Source organism: Phallusia mammillata, chromosome 3, assembly GCF_965637545.1.
Source record: "Phallusia mammillata chromosome 3, kaPhaMamm4.hap1.1, whole genome shotgun sequence".
NCBI lineage: Eukaryota > Metazoa > Chordata > Ascidiacea > Phlebobranchia > Ascidiidae > Phallusia > Phallusia mammillata.
In genome coordinates this window covers 2,195,427-2,213,415 of record NC_137254.1, presented here as the reverse complement: position 1 = coordinate 2,213,415, position 17,989 = coordinate 2,195,427, and the positions used below count along the sequence as shown (strand labels likewise).

Below are 17,989 nucleotides of genomic sequence, written 5' to 3'. Positions count from 1 at the left end.
TCCGTGGCCCAGGCCTCAGGATTCTCGCTGTTTTTGGCGGAGGCGCCCGTGGCACCTCCCTCGGGATTCTCGATGTCTTTGGCGGGGGCGTCCGTGGCGCGGCCCTCATAATTCTCGATGTTTTTTTTGCTGGGGCGTTAGTGGCGCGGCCCGCAGGATTCACGATGTCTTTGGCGGGGGCGTTAGTGGCGCGGCCCTCATAATTCTCGATGTTTTTTTTTGCTGGGGCGTTAGTGGCGCGGCCCTCAGGATTCACGATGTCTTTGGCGGGGGCGTTAGTGGCGCGGCCATTAGGATTCTCGATGTCTTTGGCCGGGGCGTCCGTGGCGCGGCCCTCAGGATTCTCGATGTCTTGGGCAGAGGCGTCCTTGGCGCGGGCCTCAGGATTCTTGATGTTTTGGCGAGGGCGCCCGTGGCCCAGGCCTCAGTGTTCTCGATGTCTTTGGCGGGGGCGTCCGTGGCGCGGCCCACAGGTTTCTCGATGTCTTGGGCAGAGGCGTCCGTGGCCCAGGCATCAGGATTTTCGATGTCTTTGGCAGGGGCGTCCGTGGAGCGGCCTCAGGATTCTTGATGTTTTTAGAGTGATTCACCTCCGCAAAATCCCGCCAAGTTGCGAGCATTCTTTTGAGGAATTGTCTCCGTCTCGATGACCAATGTCAGCCGTTCCGTCTACGCTTGAAAGGTTCTCTTCTGCGATATTTAAAACACTGCGTTGGAAGCAGCGTTTCCATCTGCTGGTTAGGATGGGTGCAGTCAAAGTCTCTCAAAACACCCAAGTGTTGGTGACCCTAACAAAGGCCCAACGGGCAACTGTCGGTAAACAGTCTTCCATTTTTAGATGTTCGAGTCACAAAAACCGATGACGCTGTCTTGTAGTCGAGAGTGTACCAAAAGCCAACGAGCACCAGCTGGTATCTCAATTGTTGATCTCATCACCCAACATACCAGAATAGAGGAGTGGTTCGTTCCTTAAAAGATCAGACATGACACTTGTGCACTCATAGCGACGAATGCGAGGCGGAATTGGCAAAGGTTCGCAAAGCCTTAAAATTTAGGGCTACCCCAACTGGATTCTCCGCGATCGACAGGCACTTGTCCAAAACAGGTGACCCATTCAAAAACAGGCTTTTATTTTACTGCGTATGTTACGTGACTTCGGCATAGCGATTAGCGTCAAACCTGCCAACACTCTCCGCTAGCTACTGAGTCACCCGAAAGTTCCAATCCATACCTTTGAAAAACGAGGTGTTTTATATTTCATCCCCTGCGCCAAGTGTACGTTAATATATATCGGGGAGACTGGAAGGTCACTCAACGCCCGACGAAAAGAACATCAACGGGATGTTGCCAACAGCAACGCGAAGAAGTCGGCTCTTTCCAATCACGCGGTATCACAAGGCCACCATAATGATTTCAATGCGGCGTGTGTTGTGGCTCGAGAGCATGACTACAGGAAAAGGCTATTTCTCGAGTCATTGAATATTCACCAACGGGGCAACACAATGAACATTAAAACAGACGTGATGCTTTACGCGTGCTACAGGCACCTGCTTGAAGATTGGAGACCCAATCATTCGTTATCGCACAGTGTTTTGGTTGCGTTGTGACGTTCTTGTGTTTAATTCCCTTTTCCTTTGTTTATTGTGCACTGTACTACGCGCATTCAGTGTTATTTATCTTGTGAAGACGACCTGTATAGGACGTCGAAACTTCGAAATAAAAATACAATTGCCATAAGAGCTCTATAAACTTGATCTAGTTCCTTAGTTTGACCACATAAGTTATCGCAGGAGTTTGTGAAACTGACGAGCATGCGTGCCGATCCGGTTACTGTCTTCCGAATCATTATGTCTGTGATGGTTTTCACGATTGCGCTGACTACGACGATGACGAACGTAATTGTGTTGCCCCAGGTTTGTTACATTTGTATTTGAAACTTCGTTTATCAGTCATCATCCTTGCACCATTGAAAAAATCCAATAGTTTAGATCAGGGGTACACAATCTTTTTGCTACGGCGGCCGCATCGCCGATCCTTATTTTACCAACGGCCGCCATTTGCCTGCCTATTTTTATTCTAAAATTGCTGATGTAAAGAAATTGGTTTATATCATATACTTATATATATATATATACCATCTCAAAGCTTCAAAAACAAAACAGATTACTTCCTAGCTTGGTGCACAATTTGAGTTGCACAGTATAAAGATCAGTCAAGTGTTTGTGATGTCATACACTATATTCTGATGCTTGTGGTACCTGTTTTGTTCGCATTGTTAGCACAAAATGGTCATACAAAAAGTCTGACGCATATGGCTACTAGGCCGGTAATACTCTTTTTAGTACCACAATAACTGTTTAAAGCAGTTTTAAAATGAAATTATTTAGCAAAAGAGTTTTATGTACGTCACGGCCGCCAGTACATATATTTTAGTAAACATATTCACTGCCGCAGGTTGTGCACTCCTGGTTTAGATAGATCCGCTTAACTATATCCTTAAGAACACTATACACTATATTGAAAAGTAGTTCATTCACAAGCATAACCGCCAGAGAGCTTGTATATACAGAATGCATATAAGTAGAGACGTTTCAACAATCGTTGTTGCCATCATCAGTGCAGGTTGTTTTACTGAACAGCGTTTAATAAAGCACCAAAAAAAGTAAAAATAAAATTTTCTTTAAATCATAAGATGAATACATTCATACTGTGATCAGCCCTGAAGCGTCCATGGAGACCAGCAATCACAGCGTCGTTCTATGATTCTATAAATCCGGTTTCACACTTAAGATGCATTTCTGCACTAAGATGCATAAACAAGCTCTCTGGCAGCTGTACGATCGTTCACAATAGTAGATGTTACGGGCAGTCTGATTGTGATAACGATAAAACACATCCAAATTTGAGTTTCTAATCTAACTAGTGTTTTCGGTTATGGCGATTAGAAGAAAATAATTGTAGATTATTGTTTTTAGTGACACTGGAATGCAAAGTGCAAGATTTGACCATATCGTAAGTTTTATATTGTGATATCTATGCCAAAAAATAAACTATGATTTGTTACCATTCGAGGCGGGCAACGGTGCTTTGTGATTCGACATTCGGCGGGGTCACCATTGAACCTGTGTAGCTCAGCTGGTATACCTCGAGTGACTGAATAGGTCCTGTCATGGGTAAAGATCCCACCAGAGTCCATATATATCAGACTATGCCTTGGCTTTATTGGGCCTGTTGTCTGTTTTTGAAAAAATTAAACGAAAAACTTTCATTACATAACTGTTGGGTTTCAGGTAGTTTTTTTAATTTTTTTTAATTTTGTGACATTTACTCTACAAATCTAATCAAATGTAGGAAAACTATTGATGCAAAGTTCATGCAAAGTAGTAAACCAATATTATATAACTTGTGGGGCGAACTGAAGTTTCGCTCTTCTTCAGTGCTAATCCAATTTTACACTTAGCTCAAACTTAATGTAATTCATTTGGCATGCAATAAAGCCTACATGAGTTATCGAAAGGTTGTCCTCTGCTGTTATTGACAACTAAATGTATTTTCCAGTGTCCTGCTGAATTTATTGATCTAGAAAAGAACTAACAACACAAACTTAACAGAGTAACAGCTGATCAACAAAGCACATTAGATTACGAACTCGGTGACACACTTTACATCGCATTGGAAAGGGAAACTCCCCTATCTCAACTCAATGACAGCTGCAAGGTCACTGGATCAGATCCGGTGTTCGTGTTTGACATTGGCCAATGTGAAGCTTTCTATAAGGTAAGAAGTAATATAAAATCATTAAGGCCAATAAATAATAAGTAAGACACATTGCTGAATTAGCCAATGCGGCCTACACTTAAACAAGTTTTGTAAGCATAGATTTGACATAAAATAACAAATACTATAAACCAGTTTTCACAGAATAGAATCGGTGAGACATAGCCTTTTTGTCTGTTTGTCCATTAAACTAAAGTGCCTTTGAATGACTACACTAGCTAATAGGCCCTATGTCTAATTGTCACCAGTTGCACTGCAGGAACCTTACAGGTCGAAAAGGTTTACACTGTCCGCAGTTTGTGTTTGGATGTTTGAAATAAAACTAACAAGAGAAAGTAACGACTCCAAAGCCATGACTTTGATTCCAACAAAGAAACCAACTGTTTCCAATAAGCGGCAATTAGTGATTTTATTGAGAAGTAACCTTTGTTATACACGCACAGAATGAGAACGGAATGTTGTCGGTTTCCTTTCTGATCTGGAGATACCTAGCTCCAACCCCTGCTGTGATCCAACGCGATCCACAAAACAAGCTCAATGTGACTTGTGTATTTGACGCGAACGTTCGTCTCTCGTCTTCCAACGTCCAACCACAAGTCGAGTAAGAAACATTAAAAGGCATTGGAACTGCCACTTAAAAATGCATTGACATTGCCATTGGTACTTTATTAAGTCTTTTATATGGCACTGAAAGCGGTACTGACCTACAAATTCATACCGTCATGAAAAGGCATCGCTATTAGGATTGGCACATTTAAAATACATCAAGTCTTTGAGGCACTGGTACTTGAATTCGCATTGCAACTAACACTGGTATTGAAGGTCATCAATGCATTCTGTTTTTATAAAAGGCACTGGCACGTAAACAATGTATTCAGTGTTGAAAAGAAAAACTATACTGAGATTTCCAACAGCATTGACACTTAGAAATGCATTCATTGTACGTACTTTGCTATGGCATCACCTTCGCCATTGGCACTACAATGCATTTGGTCCCCAACACGGGCACTTGCACTCGCACGAAAAATGCATTCACTGCTTAAACACTGCACTTGCAATGCCGTCACCGTCGTCATTTTCACTGTTACTTTCGTGTTACAAAAAGCCACTGGCATTTAAAATTCTCAAAACGTTTGTAGATCTGATGAAATTTCTGCTGCCAACACTGGAGAATTTGCTGTCGCTCTAAATCTGTTCAGCAACGAATATTTCAACGTAAGCTTGCCCGGGGACGTCCAGGTGCCAAGCTACATTTATGTAGAGGTCAAACTTGTTGATCTGGAAGACAACCACACTATTGTGCAGGTTTGAGCTACTGACCTATGTTTTACTGATGTATGTGTGGATATGAACATGAAAACTCTGTAAAGCAGGTGTCACCAAACTTTTTTTTACTGTGGGCCAGATAAGTTTAAAAATGATTCGCGTGTGGGCCAGATAAGTTTAAAAATGATGAGCCGCATAGTTAACATGCCCTAACGCAGTCATTCCAAACTTAGCCCGCTGAGCGATTTTTATAGGGGCGCCAAGATAAGGTTTAAAATCCGGTAATGCGACTGTTAAATTGTTACGAGCGATGCTGGTATATTACGTCACAACTAACTAAAGAAGGCAGTTGTTCGCGCGCACTTACACTTGTAGTCTTGTCTGTGACGTTAACAAACTGGCACTGGATCAATACGGGGCGTTGTAATCCTATAAAACTAGATAATATAAATTCTATATATCGTGATAATATCCATTCTACAGGAAAACTTGCGTAGGGAGTAGATAATTTAGAATGTTACAAAGATATCTATACGATATGGAAAATGAAACAATGTGGTCGTGGGCCGGAGAAAATGGTCCCGAGGGTCGTATCCGGCAAGCGGGCCGTAGTTTGGTGACCCCTGCTACAAAGCATTTCAATTTTGCTTTTTATTTAGTACACATCAACAGTAATAGGTCGAACTGTTCAGTGAAAGTAGACTGGACAGAAGCCCTGATCAAATGGCCTAGCAATGTTAAATGCTAACACAGAAATATTCGGAACTCCAAAGACTCGCCTTATATGGGCAAAACCACGTCACTAACTTACAATTGCTGGACATGTGACTAACTCAAAAGCTCAGATCATTTATTTCCACGCAACAATTCTAGATTGCCAAATTGTTATTACAACTAAATGACAAACAAATATCACTTTTGGAAAAAAATTAGTTACAGTAAAATAAATTGATTTCTTGAGGTAAATATGTGTACCGATTTGGTGAAAAGTAAGAAAATTGGGTTTATACTATAGACAGTGCACGCTGTTTCGACCTATAAGGTCTCGTGAGTGCAGCTGGTGACAAGAGATCGGCCGTATTGGCTAGTGTAGCCATACAACATTGGATTTATACGTTCGTGAAACTTAAACGTTTTTTCTATTATAAAAGCATCACTTAATCCTTTTAAATCACAGTACGCCAGGCCCATTGAAGGCGCCATACCGAATCAATCCTTTTAAACTTTAATGTACTTTAGGCCCTTTGAAGGCGTTATATTCAATTTATTGGTCGACCTGGCGATCCCCTGCATTAAAGCTGAAAAAACTTACGTGACTGGATGATTCGGTATAACGCCTTCAAAGGGCCTGGCGTACTATGATTTGTTTATAAGTGTGCCGTGAACGCTTCAGAGCTAATCCTAGTTATGAATACACGTTTATCCTAATTGTAAAAGTATTTAAGTGTAGATTTGTGTACCGAATTTAGAGGAAACTAAATTTCAAATTCAAAGTTTTTATGTTACTACTTTCTAGTTCATGTGTATGACTTACTTAATAAGCTATTTATTGTACACAGCTTGAAGAATGTTGGGCGACACGCACCCAAAACTCCAATTAGTATAATAAAAATTGTTTATCTTCGGAGACAAATCCCGATCAGGGTTTTATGTCTGTATTTGGGTCAGGCGCGCTAGACCATTGCTTTTAAAACGGGTTTATTGTATTCCCCAGGGTGTACCATAATTTTTAAAGGGTGTACCATATAATAGGGTGTACTGGGGTGTACCAGGTTCAAATCTACAATACACCTATGTCCAGTTATCACAATAGACAGATTGTACTATGTTTTGAGTAAACGTGAAAAGGGTGTACCATTTCAAAAGAGGTTGACAAGCACTTCGCTAGACCATTCAGCCAAGTTCCTGCCCCTTATTTTTCACCTTGCTAAAAAATTATCAGATGTGTTGCGCCACCCAGTGGAAGCGAACCTGCCGACGCGAAGATATTGATCCGAAATTACCAATCCAACTTTGCAACTTTTAAGCTGATGAGCTTTGTGTGGACAAACTTTACCGACGCAGAACAATTTATTTACATCCACTGTGACGTGACCATCTGCCAAAACTCAACTGGACAATGCGACTCACCAGTAAGTTGAGTTGAATTAAGCATATCTCGCTTAGTAATAAAACTTAATCGGGCAATGGAGTTGGCAGTTGAGTTAAGTTAAGTATATTTAGTTCAGTAATAAACTTAATCGGGTAATGAACTTGGCAGCTGAGTTGAGTTAAGTATTCTAAGTTCAGTAATAAAAGCAAACCGGGCCATGGACTTTGCAGTTGAGTTGAGTTAAGTATATTTAGTTTAGTAATAAAACTTAATCGGGCAATGAACTTGGCAGCTGAGTTGAGTTGAGTTAAGTATTCTAAGTTCAGTAATAAAAGCAAACCGGGCCATGGACTTTGCAGTTGAGTTGAGTATATTTAGTTCAGTAATAAAACTTAATCGGGCAATGGACTTGACAGTTGAGTTGAATTAAGTACATTAAGTTTAGTAATAAAACTCAATCGGGCAATGGACTTGACATTTAAGTTGAGTATGTTTGGTTGGGTTTCAAAATTTAAGTGGGCTATTTATTAAGTTCATGTGAAACAAAAAAAGTATGGAGTAAGTTTTTTGAGATACTGCAAAATACTTAACTATTTCCAGACATGTCCTGGGAAAAAACGTCGATCTCTTGACAACAATGGACGCAACCAACGACTTTCTGCAGGACCAGTTCACATTGTACAAACTACCGGTCATCTGCTTTTGCAAGGTAACATCACAAAAATGTGAATCTTTAACAAGTTGTACACAAATCGGTTTTCCACATGTGATTTTTTGACCTAACAATAGGTTGGAGGTTCGAATCTCATCACAAGCCAGAATTTCGATTACGCTTTGTCCTTTTTAGGAGCGCCTAATCCAACGATTTGCTTGATTTTTTTGTATTTAAACGAATAATATTGTATAATCCACTTTTGACTTTTACTACTGCCAAACGCTCAATTTTATGTCAGATTGTTACCACAAAAACCAATCCAGCAAATTCCTGTGCTAATAAGAGCGGTGTATAGTTGTTTCTGTTTGCTAAAATAAGAAAATGAATTACTGAAATTCTGACGAGTGTTAAAACTTAAAGCATCCTTATATGAAACGCTTCTTGCATGGTTGGGTCTCTGGAACCAGTAATGTGGCATTATTGCTAGACCTACCATATTTCCATCCCCCAAAAGGAGGACACATTGTTGAAAAGAATATGAAAAAATACTTTAGGGCCCATCCAAAAATAAAAGCCTCAGAAATTAGACTGCATAGAATAGTTTGGATAGAGTTTAACGATTAGCCTATCACTTAAATAAGCCTGTGTTTTCACAAAATCCGCCTGTATTCTTTAAAAACTAAGCTGAAGATATGTATTTGGCTATTTTCAAAGGCATAATTGCCACATATGTATTTGTTAAATGAGAAATTCTTTAAAAAGAAGGACATTTGGGAAATTTTTTCTTGTCCTTGGAGGACAACTTGGTTTTTGTTAAAAAGGAGGACATGTCCTCTAAAATGAGGACGTATGGTAGGCCCAATTATCGGTGGTCTGCACTTATCAAATATTGCTCTAGCGTAGGCCTACATATGTAAGTTATAAACACAAATTTTGTCGCAGACGGTGCAGGAGAAAAAGAGGTAGTAAATGAAGCAGCAGACAACATTTTCCAACTTGTGATGTTTGTTCTTCTGGCTTCTGTAATGATCGGAGCTGGTTACCTCATATGGGGAAAACTTGCTCAAAACCGAAAAGCTAAAGAAATCCGTCTGTAATGAAATTTCGCGTATACCCAACAGTGTATTGTAGAGAGTGCTTTGAACGGTAAATTAGGTCTGAGGAGTTTCTTGAAATAAGTACATTTTGTTCAGCACCTTATTGTAATAAATAGACTTTTATCAAATTCTGAAAAAGTAAAAGTACTTTCAAGCATAAACATGTGAATGTATTTGAAAAGAACGTGTGGTATAGTGTTTTTATCGTCCCGGTTTGTAAAAGAATGAACACACATGTCTTGTATAGGTAACATTCAAATATGCGTTGAATTCAGTGCTGACCTGCTGTCATAAATGTGCTGTGTCGTTGTGTTTTGTTGTGTCTGTGTGCTCATTGCTACAATATAGTCTAGTTTAATCCAACCGTGATGCCATGTGTTGAAGTTTTACACAAAACAGCTTTTTATCAGCAGTTTTGCGTCTGGGCTTATAGAGGGTTGTGCCTTACCGCTATAAAGTTTTAAAACACAATTACATCTTACTTTTAGGAAACCAGACATCATTGTTAAGTTGAAAACTGTTTAGCATGAGCTGTTCAAGAAATTATTTTTATTAGTGCTTTTTTACTTAATAACGTTCGAAAAATGACAAACTGCACCGATTTTGATAAAACAGCAGTTATGGACTTATTGAGTTGTATCGTTATACAAATCATAGTCAACATCATAATCACTCAACCGTAAAATTTGTGAATTTTACTCCAATCTTTCAATGAGTTAATTTAAGAATATTTTAGCCCGAAACTTGCCTCAATTGATGCCTACTGCTAATACGTTTTAAAACCTAAAAAATGCCCGAAATTTACCAGATTATTCCAGTTTAAAATATGTTTAGTGCAATTGTTGTGATGCGAATAATTCAAATAACTTATTTGAAATAAGAACAGCCAACTTTTTTTACAGAAAGTAAAATGCTTAAAAAAACAGTTTAAACTGATAACTTTTGTTTTCTAAGTTAATGTAAACTCCGGTAACTAGCTTTAGCTGCGTTTAAACCTTTTTGCACAAATCTGAAAAACATGTCAGCTTTGTAATGAGTACAAACTTAAGTTGCAGCCAAAAAATGCCAAGAAAAAAGTTATCTAATGATGCATAAAGTTAGAATATCAACGATCTAAACAATAAAAAGACAAGTTTTTCAACTTTCCAGATAGTTGTACCTTACACACTGACGAAAAAGACCTACGCGATCCTGGCAAACCGTAAAAAAACGGCTCCAGCAAAGACACAAAACTTCGAACATCTTTTGTTCTAAAACGGGTAGAAACGTACAATTTTACACATGTACTAAGTCGAGCATGCAAAATAAAAAAAAATGGCACAGCCCAATTTTTTAACGCAAAACCCCACAAAACACATCTAGATTTTGGGTCGATATATCACGATTTTGGTATCTCAAAATAAAACGGGAAATATGAGATATTGCTAATTCCTCTTTTTCTAAATTTAAGGCTTTACGGTTTCGAAAATCCAAGTGGTTTGACTTCATATGACGACTTAATAGACCTGTAGTTCTGTGATTTGTAAAACTGCAATAAAATACGCTACTTCAAAAACACAAGCGTGTAGCGAGGTGTTTGTTTGAGGTTAATCTTAATAGAATAACACAAAGTACTAATACGCCGCATGAGACGAAAGTCAAAGAAAAAGGCAAACTGTCCGGTTCGCTGTAGTACACGATAATGGTAGTGAGAGAGGCCGCTACAGGTCTGCGTATAGTGCACACTGTTAAAAAAAATTAGACATCTAGATGGCAAGAAGACATTAAAAGTATCATCCAATGTAGCTAGACTGCGGCACAAGTTTGTTGGTAAAAAAAACATACCTCATCCCATATCGTCAAGGTCAAGAAATAGTCATAATGTGTTGGGAACTGAACCCACAATAACCAAGCAAAGAAAGTTCATTAGAGTAAATTAAAGTAAAGCTGTCGTTCCTATGAAATCATGTTTGTATAACCGCGCGCAAACATGTTGGAAACTTACTGATTAAGAATGGGCTAATTGTAATAAATGGTAAATCGCCTTGCTTTAAAGATTCCCTTTTGAACAAACTTGGGTAAAATTTTATATTGCTGCAAAAAGCGTTGATTTCGATACCTCGGCCGTTCGGCTATTGTCTTCACTTTTCTTCCAGTAATATCTTACTAAGAAAAATTTTTATAGTACCACTTTTTTCATACGGTTGTTCAATCTCCTAGATGAATTTCACCAGCTGTTTCACAACTGACCGATATTTCAAATGGATAGTTAACAATATGCACAAAACAGTTAACGGTTGAAAACTGTACTGTAGTAGTTATGTTACTAATAATATTTTTAACTCCATAAACTCGCCCGAAACACTTTTGTTACCTCTTCTCCACCTACAATGGATTATAGAGCAAAAAACAATATATTGAACAAAATAGTAATAAATCAGTCGAAAAGTATTTCAGTTGGACAACATTTAAGAAAAACTGGTTATAACAATGACCACTAACTAACACACTTGCTATTCAGTCAATAATATGGTCATGTTTCATTTGGGTAACTTATAGTCACACAGTCATTGTTTCAACATATCTCAAGACACTTCACAGATTATTGCCACACAAAAAAACTAGTCATAAAGTATTTCATTTGTATCATAACTGACAAATTTAACAACCACATTATATTTGTGTAAGAACTTGGTTATTTAAACATATTTTCTTTAAATTTTTATGTCCAGACTAATAATTGTCTTTCAGTTTGCTTATAATTCCTTTTTTCAAAGTGCAATACTACTCCAAGCTTTGAAATTTACAACACTCTCATTTAAATTGAACTCATATGATTAAACCTTGTGCTTTCTTTTTACAACCAAAATGAATCATAAAATTTTAGTTTGGGCAAAATAATTGATAGCTTCTTTGATTTCCAAATGACAACTAAGAAACTGTTTGTTTCTATTTAGTGCTAGCACTGCAAATGTAAATCTTTTGGAAATAATGGTATCTCTTAGAAAAGTTTGCATCCTTTTCAGTGTTGAAAAGAACCGTTTTGCTTTAAGGACTCGTTGAAATTGCAAAAAAGTATTTTTCATCTTAGTAATTTAACTTTTCAAAACACGACAAATTAACCGTCCTTCAAAATGAACTGGATAAACTTCTCAAGCGCCAGACAATAAGCGCCGGACTCGCTGGGCTGAAGACGGAGAAAAAAATACGAAGTACTTTACAGTGCGAAAATAAAAGTATAAATCGCCTAATTTCTGGATCAGAAATCCTTACAGATCAAGAAAAATCCTAAAAACTTAGCGAAATTTTATGAACAATTGTATAGAAGAGATGACAAAGTCTAACATAAAAACACCTCTGCATCTAAATTAGCATCGTTGGGACTTCCCCGAATTCCACTAGAAGCCATGGAAAAAATAGATACTGAAATTCTAGAGACCGAGTTTTTAAACGCACTGAAAGATATGGGCAAAAATAAGTCACCGGGACTCGATGGTTTCCCCGCCGAGTTCTACCTAACATTTTGGGAAGACTTAAAAGGCCTTTTTACGACGGCGTGGAGTTATTCGATAACAATCGTAAATTTGACCCCTTCGCAGTCCAGAGCTGTTATAACTCTTCTTCCCAAAACGGATAAGGACACGCTTCACCCAGGTAGTTGTAGGTTAATTACGCTACTAAATCCTGATTATAAAATTGACTCTAAAGCATTTAACAACCGAATACGGTCGGTTTTAAACCATGTAACAATAATTAAAAGCCTACTGGTGCCAAAGTTGACGTTAAAACTTTGCGTTGTGCCCGTAACTGTTTCAGCAAAATATTTGAAACACTTAATCCGTACACTTTTCCGCTTTTATGGGGTTCAAAATGGGAAAGGGTCAAACGAACAACGCTATGCGCAAGTATCGAAGAGGGAGGGGCGGGAATGATTAATGTAGAAAATTATATTCTGGCCCTAAACCTTAAATGGTTTCAAAAACTTTTTGACGAAAGCGTAGTCGCGGATTGGAAACAAATCGAGGCACCATACTTACGGGGACGAAGAGTTAACGCTTTTCTAAATGCAACTATATCGTTCAATCGAGCCGAGGTTAAACGTGTTTTACCCTTGAGAATCTTGCGCCATACCCTTGTCAGTTGCATAAATACCTTATATTTGCAAATCCAAAAACGATAGAAAGGACACTTTGACTGAACCAAAAAATTAAGAACCAATCTAAAACTTTCTTTATGAAACCCCTGATCGATTCTGGCGTAATGTTCCATAAACATCTATTGACTAATGAAGGAGAGTATGAAACTTACGACAACTTGGCGTTAAAATTTAATTTTCAGGCTAACAACGCAGAGTTCATTCAATTCATAAAACTTGTTTCAAGTCTGCCTGAGGAATGGGACTCAAAAACCGACCAACAAATCTTATTAAATCTCATATATATTGAATCTTATTAAAGACCAAACATCGTCAAAACAATTTACACCAAGCCATAGACCACTGACCGAACGGTCTGGCGCGCCTGACCCATACACAGACATAAAAAACTGATCGGGATTCGTTCCCGGGAGTGTCCTGGGTTCGAACCCCGTGAAAAAAAGACGTCTTTTTTCTTACGATTTTGACGCATTCTCTTGTATTTGCGTCAGGCTTCAGCGAGGTGTTTGCGAGGACACTTCGTAATACCAAATACGTTGCCAGTCGATGTTAGTTAGCTCTTCAGACAAGAATCAGCCATAGAAGATGGTTAAACCTATGCTCTGGATGTAATTGTTTTCATTGTAAATGTAGACATGCGTTGTGTCAGATTTTGCAGCATTCATAGGCGTAACATAGAACGGACAGGTTTCAAAGTATGTGATGTCACAAATATAGTTTAAGATCATAAATTCATTCTAAGATAAATTTCTCTACCCCATATATGAATTTGCAAAAATGTGGGTTTGTGAGAAAATTGCTGTTGAATGCAATTACACACGTTGTATAAAGTAATAAGATGTTTTACTTTATAAAAGATTCCCAAAATTGTGGCTAAGATCCACGACTCATTTTTAAGCTGCTCCATTGGTGGAAGATACATTGCAAATGAGAAACTCCATCGATGTGATGTTTGTAAAAAAAATTCACTCAAAGACAAAGTTTAAAAACACATGTTGACACACACTGATGAAAGACCGATGTGATGTTGGTGAAAAATGCTTCAAGCAAGGTGGATCTTTGAAAACACACATGTTGACACATATGTAGTTACATGATTTATGGTTATACTTAATGTACGTTGGCTTGTATTTCACCAATAGACATTTTAAAAAACGGTTGTGTAAAGAAGTTTGTCGGGGCAGTTTAGATTTAGATTTTCCGCTACAAAATCTTTTTGCTTTAATTAATTGCAGAAGCGTTATTTTGTGCAGCCTATTTAGTGAACTAACTGGTAAAAAAAAGAACAAGGGCTAAACAGAAGCCGTCCTCTGCATATTAAACTCTAACATATTGTAAGAGATATTAATCTGCAGTGGTAGATCCAGTACAAATAAATAAGTCGGTTAAATAATATACAAACCAGGTACGCTGTGAAAATGACGACAAAGTACGGGTAATTTACGATGGTATGCTCCATCCAACCAGAGCGTACAGCGTACTAAAATACCACAGTATTAGTACGCAAAAAATATTCCACTTGCGAATGATATTGCAGCTTCGATATTCACTTAAACTTGCATTGGTAGTATCAAACCTTTCTTTTGTAAATATTTTTATTTTATATGTCTATTTTTTTATATATGTTTAATCTCATTTGTTCTGCACTGATCTGTAACGTTTGTTGTTGCCATAAAAGACATTTTTATTGTTGTTGTTGCCATAAAAGACAGCTTATCATTGCTGTTTCATTTGCTGAAAAAAAAGTAAACAAAACTAAATAAACTAGGTTGTTTTCAGTTAGGTCTTGAAAACAGTTTTTGGCCAAGTCCCTTGTTTAGGTAATCTGTTGAAGTGGGGGGAATGTGTTGGATGAAATGAGGCAAAAATGATGTTTAAATAACTGGAGCCTAAGTTTAAGGAAACAGCAATATTGGAAAGACTAAGTTTATCCCCGATTGCAATAAAAAAAATTTTTTTGAGTAGTTACGGTTTAACTCTTATCGTTTGTACCCGTTGCCATTTTTACCGCGGCAGTCCAGTTACTGACTGTTTAAATTTAAATGGACAAAGGCATATAAATATCATTAATTCGAGCGTGGGGCGTTTGAAAGCAATTTTTGCAATTACTGAAATTTTAATGGAATTTAAGTAGCAAACTTTTAAATCGAGCATTCTATTCTACTGCTGTTCAGCGTCAACACGTGTCAGCGGAAAACAACAGATAAGTTTATTCTTAAAACTTCGGTGACGTAACAGTAACTAATTTCCGAATTTTATTGGAAGCCTACATGTGATATTGAAATGGTTTATTTGGACTACAACGTGGTATGGTGAGGTGTTTTATTGTTGTTTTGTGTATAAGTAACGTAAGCAGACGAAATACTGCGACGTATTCAACAAGGTTTGCAACGGAGTATCGCACCTTAAAGTCGCGCGCCTAGTTAACGCTCGATTATTTGTACAATGGCTGATTGACGAGTTGGTTTCATGCACTTATAGGTGGCGATCCTTTGTCGATCTCGCCCCTGTTCTTGCTGCTAATGGTCGGCGAATCTTACTTCATTGTTGTCGTGGATCGCCCAGATTAGAATCAGTGACCAAAACGTCATCATCTGAGGCGTAAAATAAAAACAAGCAGACGAAGTTTTTTTTTCTTACAGCACTATCACACCTTTGTAACTGTGAAATTGGAAGAACAATGTTTACAAGTTATGATGATTGGTTTATGTTCTTTGTTACGTGGCAGGTACTTTAATGCGTCAGACGATAAATTTGATGTATTGGATTTATTTTGAAACTGACGCAATTCCAACGCTCTGAATCAGTTTAATGATTATGTCAACATCAGTTCGTGTCAACGCTTACATAAAGGCGGAATATAATGAATAGCCTCAGGCGTATCAGTCAGCGCTGTATGTAAGCATTTTTCTCACATGGCTCATGTCTGCATAACCGTGACGACAACTGCGCACTGTCGTCACTTAATCAGCGGTTAAGTTGCGCGCATAGATGTGCAAAGACAGAGCCCCATTCATGTAATATTCGTGTTAATACTAGTGTAGAGTTTGAGCTGAAACATAGTGACTTATTTGTAGGCGAAAAACAAAGGTTTATCTGCACCGTACAGTACTCAACGATGTTATTTCAACAACAAACCGGATTTGTAGTCATATCAAAACTCAGAGGTCGCAGCTGTACAAGTAATTATTTTCTAAAGTATTTATATATGCGCGATAAATTGTCATGAGCCCAGGTGATGGATTTTCAGTAGCATTGTAAAGTTGGTGCGTTATCGATTTTGTTTGTTCAAAAAACTTGAGCGAGCATATTAACTGCATCAAAATAAATCACGTTTGAAAAAAATTGCCGCAAAACTGACTGCCACATTGCGAAGCCAGTTTGTTACGTATTAATATTCAGTTTTAATAGTTTTGGCTGATTTCGTGGAATTTAAAATGCTTTGCCGTTGTTTGCTAGCAACGAACCGTTTCGAATTTAAATGGCCGTTTGGCATTTTGTTAAATAATGTTTGTAAACTTATTTACTGATTGCCGTAACGGTCCTTTTGTTCCCCGGTAATTCATTGTATAAGAAGTTGTTTGTGTTTACTAAGACCGCGTTGGTCCTGCAAGCGCAGTCGTTTTGAAATCTTTAAAATGCTGGTCGCTTAGTTAAACAATAGCTTTTGAGATCGTTTCTGCCCATGCGTTGAGCGTTGGTAAACAATATTTGAATTAACTGACGTTGTGTTTAGATCTATATATATCTAGAAAAATAGGGCGAGCGTTTTCATTATTCTACTTTTACTACACCAACGTTCAGTAATTATTCTATTGTACTGCATTGAACTCATGCTCGTGGATCGCTCTGAGTAGAATCGAATAAACTACAAAAACAATCAAACTTCTGGAGCGTTTAAGAGTCCAATTTCCTGAACGCGCAAGGTTGTAAGGCCTCAGTCTTACAAGTTAGCTTATATTTGCAAACAGTACAAAACGCATGAACTAATTGTTTTCGCTGCTCATGATATCTTGTGCTACGTTCAATAAACGTTATAATTTGCGATAAAGAATCTGGTAATCTTTGAAAAAAAGATATTTCCGTATGGTATGTGATGCTGCATTAGACATGAAAAAGCTAAAACCTTTGAAGCGAAACACGCTACTGCAGTTTTTAAATGATGCAAGCAACGCAAGAATTATTATTCCCCAAAGATTTGGGCGCAAATATGGGTAATTTAATTTGGAAAATAACTTCAGTTTACCTTTTTACAAGTAAAATGTTCATCCAAAATAACTTTGAATTGTTGCACTGCATTAGTTTTAACCAAATCTACATCTACTGTAATTTCATGGTCTTAATAAAGTTTTTTGATAAAATAATCTAAAGTGCACATGTTTTATAATAACTTTTTTTTACTCGTATCATAGCTTTGACGTCGACCGCTTACAGTACAAATAAGACCTTTTAAATTGCAAAAAAATGCATTAAGCGGAGATTAATTTATCTACTCCTGTACCTTTATATGTTATGTTATGGAGGTATTGCTGCAAAAACAGATTAGTTAATTTGCCAGTGGAATAATCAGTACATGTCCGATCAGTTGTTTCTCCCAGTTTGTGAACAATATAAATGACTCTTGTAATCAGACACGCTGGAGTAAAAATTCGTTGCACAGTTGTCTGCCACATTGCGAAGTCAGTTAATGCAGTTAATTAGCATGTAACTACAGTCGAGAGTTAGACATACAATAGTCAAACGCATGTATTATGTTTCTCCGTTTTTAATGCAATTTCAGGTAAGCGTTGTAAGGCACAAAAACATTAGTTTTGCAAACCCGACTGCTTTACCTGAAGCCCAGATGTATTTAGTTTAGGTGTTTATAAGTTTTCGTTTAAATTCAAGTTTGAAGGCAATTTAACGTGTAATTATGTTTGTCAGCATTACGAACCATGAGATGTTCTTATTGTTCAACGTAGCATTCT

General features: G+C 37.8%; 1 protein-coding gene across 1 annotated transcript; it reads left to right on the top strand.

The window, feature by feature from the left end:
* Window positions 1-4,232: 4,232 nt before the first annotated feature.
* LOC145218172 (uromodulin-like) lies at window positions 4,233-8,949 on the top strand. Its single transcript, XM_080085569.1, has 6 exons — window positions 4,233-4,378; window positions 4,917-5,082; window positions 6,796-6,911; window positions 6,986-7,175; window positions 7,736-7,844; window positions 8,733-8,949. The coding sequence occupies exons 1-6, from the start codon at window positions 4,233-4,235 to the stop codon at window positions 8,885-8,887; spliced, it is 882 nt and encodes a 293-aa protein (XP_079941695.1). The 3' UTR covers window positions 8,888-8,949.
* The last annotated feature ends 9,040 nt before the right edge of the window (window positions 8,950-17,989 follow it).